This window comes from Staurois parvus, unplaced genomic scaffold (genome assembly GCF_062004578.1).
Source record: "Staurois parvus isolate SC_StPar_1 unplaced genomic scaffold, SC_StPar_1.0 ptg000143l, whole genome shotgun sequence".
Lineage (NCBI taxonomy): Eukaryota > Metazoa > Chordata > Amphibia > Anura > Ranidae > Staurois > Staurois parvus.
Window position 1 is genome coordinate 1,241,315 of NW_028317939.1, and position 3,546 is coordinate 1,244,860.

General features: G+C 43.3%; 1 protein-coding gene across 1 annotated transcript; it reads right to left on the reverse strand.

The window, feature by feature from the left end:
• Positions 1-1,729: 1,729 nt before the first annotated feature.
• LOC149465128 (vomeronasal type-2 receptor 26-like) lies at positions 1,730-3,132 on the reverse strand. The gene has a single exon (XM_089673622.1). It carries the CDS (start codon positions 3,116-3,118, stop codon positions 2,240-2,242), a length of 879 nt encoding a protein of 292 aa, XP_089529748.1. The 5' UTR covers positions 3,119-3,132; the 3' UTR covers positions 1,730-2,239.
• Between the last annotated feature and the right edge of the window lie 414 nt (positions 3,133-3,546).

Here is a 3,546-nt window from a genome sequence, read left to right on the forward strand (position 1 = left end):
TCATTTTTGTACCATTAACTACTCTGCTTGGGTTCATTTTAAACCGTTACTACAGACGGCCCTTTTTCAGGGATGACTATTTTTTGTATGCTCTAATTTTTCGGCATTAACCCACATCTATATTGACTGAGGAGTCAGAGGGTAATTCTATAGGGTGATCCACCTATATTGTGGCATTTTTCTATCATTTTGTATGAATATGTACGTTTGCCTAGGATGTTTCCAGTCCCAGCTGGTAGTTACTACATCACCCACCATTGATGAGCCGTACTTCCAAGAATGTGTGCGAGGGGAACATAGATAAAGTCCTCACCAAGGAGAGCTGGAAAGCCGCACTCTCCACTATATATAAGCTGTACTGTTTCAGTCACCGGGAACTTGACCAAAAAACACTCCATCATTGGTATTCTACCCCCTTCATGTTACCTAAATTATACCTGACATGGTCCCCTAGGTGCTGGTGACTATGTGGAGAAACAGGATTTTCCCCATATTTTATGCACCCTTACTGGAATGCTATCTACTTCCTAGCCTCTAATATTATAGGGCACTGGGGTTTTTTTTGCCTTCCTCTGGATCAACCGTGGGTGTAGGATTATAACTTTTTTTTTCTATGGTTGAACTGGATGGAGTTTTGTCTTTTTTCAGCCAGACCAACTATGTCACTTAGATCTTACCTGACACTGTCCTTACATTACTGAATTTAGGTACTTTACAAATACCCCTTAATGTTAAATTTGAGGTTCTCTACCTACTTTTTGCAGCTGAACGCACCATTGTTAGAATATGGAATTCCCTTTCACAGCCCAGTATGGTCAACACTCTTAAAGATTTAAACTACCAATGTGAAATGGAAAAAATACCAGAATTAAAAAAAATTATTAGCACAAAAAATTCATTCTAATTTGGTCCATATGGCTAAATAACGCAGATTGTACTTTATAAGATTGATGACATGTACTTACATTGCCTTGTATTGCTGACTGGAACTATTTCCTTGTATTGTTAGTCCACTCCCATGTTTGATTACCCTCCTCCAATATTTCTCCTCCTTCTACCCTGCCTTAACTGTAAAGCGGAGTTCCACATGGAAAAAAAATAAAAGTCAGCAGCTACAAAAACTGTAGCTGCTGACTTTTAAAATACGGCCACTTACCTGTCCCTGGGTCCAGAGATGTCCTCACCACCACCGCTGATTTCACTGGCTGTCTTCTCTCCCCGGCATCTATAGTGTGGGCACCCAGCTGTGATAGCTTGCAGCTTCACAGCCGGGGTGCCCACTGCGCATGCGGGAGAAGCGCTGCGCTTCGTGAATGGCCCCTTAGTCTTCTGGGTCCTGTCACGTGACACAAAAGACTACGGGGAGGGAGGGGGGAGGACAACTTCCACTTCTGATTGCCCAGGCGATTGCAGGGGAAGTGGGAGCGGGTACCTGTTAAATTTGGGTAACCGCTCCCCAAAGGTGCCAATCCTTAATGAGGAGCGAGGGACAAAGGCTTTAAGTGGAGCTTCCCCTTTTGGGTGGAGCTCCACTTTAACTTCCCTCTCTATACTCCCTTTTCCTTCCCTCTTACATCCCCAAGATGAAGACATTTGTTCTCCACCATTACTACTGGCTGTAAACTTCCTTTCAGTCTACTAATTCTATGTGACCTGCTGTTTGCATTACTGTTTTTCTTCGTGTCATTTATGTTCCTGTAATTTGTATGACTTCATTCTTCTGTACACCTTTACTGCTTTATGAATTTATTGATATAGTCGGATACATCTACATACAATGATAAATATAATGAATGTGACACTGACAAATGACATCACAATCATCTTCTAAGAGAACGTGTTTAATATTTACCTTTATGGAAGGTGATGACAGAAATCTTCCCTCTCTTGAGTGATGGGTGTCTCTGGTATCTGACGGTTTAGGATGTTTTTGATACTTTGTCCCCCTCTGGTCACTGTGGTTCCTCCTCAATAAGAGACTACATTGTTCTGTAGGGATGTAACGGCTGATGGGAGGAATCACTACACCCAGCAGGGGACAAGGTTTCCAACAAACCCAAAGTATCTGATACTAGTGGTGTCCATAGCTCTTCAAGAGAGACTCAATTAGACTCACCATCTACCGAAGAGGTAAGTATTAAATATTTAAATTCCCAAACATGAGTACAATACTAAAATATATATATAATAATAGAGATAATGCCATAACTACAGGTAGCCCAGTGTTGCTCCATACATATTAGCGGATAACTGTCTTTGTATTCAGGTCAGGTCTGAACAGAATTATGTAACATTTTGGGAAGAATATACAGCCAAGAAGTCCAGAACTTGATGCTATTATAGCAAAGACCTCCACAGCCACCATGTATTTCCCTCTGGTGCTCAGATAGGCCGGGATCATGGCAATCCAGACACTGCAGAACACCAGCATGCTGAAGGTGATGTACTTGGCCTCATTAAAACTGTCCGGTAATGTCCTGGCTAAAAAAGCGATAATGAAGCTCACAGCTGCCAGAAGCCCCATATATCCCAGGACAGAGTAGAAGCCGATAACTGAACCCTCATTACACTGAATGATGATCTTCCCCTGATAAGAGTGAATGTCTCGATCCTGGAAGGGGGGAGAAATAGACAACCAAGTGACACAGATTATGACTTGGACCAGTGAGAAGACACAAATGATACAATTGGGCAGTTTGGTTCCCATCCATTTCCTCCAGTGACTCCCAGGTTTGGTGGCCTTAAAGGCAATACACACCATGATACTTTTGGCAAGTAGAGAAGAGACGGCAACTGAGAAGATGACACCAAAAGAGGTGACACGCAGCATGCAGGTCACATCTACTGGATGGCCGAGGAACAAGAAGACACAGAGGAAGCTCAGCATGATGGAGACCAGGAGAAGATAGCTCAGGTTCCGGTTATTGGCTTTAACAATGGGGGTGTCCCGGTAATATATAAATACCCCCAATATTAAACCAGTCAGAAGGCAACAGAGGATGGAGACAGCTGAAAATACTGCAACAATGGTGTCATCAGTGTAGGAGAGAAATTCCACCACTCTTGGAACACAGCGATCCTTCTTCTCATTTGGCCATTCATCATCAGGACATTTCATGCAGTTTTCACTGTCTGCAGGAAGAACAATACAAACACAATGAGCATCGGGGTCAGAGCTTCTGAGGAAATGAACTGTCTTGTGTTGTCTCACAGCTAGCAATGGGATCTCCATCAGTTAATTGTGGGAGATAGATAGATATTATTATTATTATTACATCGAGTTTATATAGCACCAAAGGGTTTACTCAGCGCTGTACAATAGAGTGGGGGGGACAATACAAGAAACAGAACAGCAACAACAACAGTGGATGAGGGGTTAGAGGGCCCTACTCTTTCGAGCTTACAATCTAGGAGGGAGGGGGTAGTAGCACAGGAGGAAGTGGCTGTGGGGGATGGAGTGGTAGGAAGAATGAAGGAGAACGGCTGTTAGGTGAGGGAGGGGTAGGCTTCCCTGAAGAGGTGGGTTTTCAGGGTGCACCTGAAGGT

Excerpts from the sequence above, each read along its gene's own strand:
- LOC149465128 (XM_089673622.1), bottom strand. The coding sequence starts at position 3,118 with ATGAAATGTCCTGATGATGAATGGCCAAATGAGAAGAAGGATCGCTGT.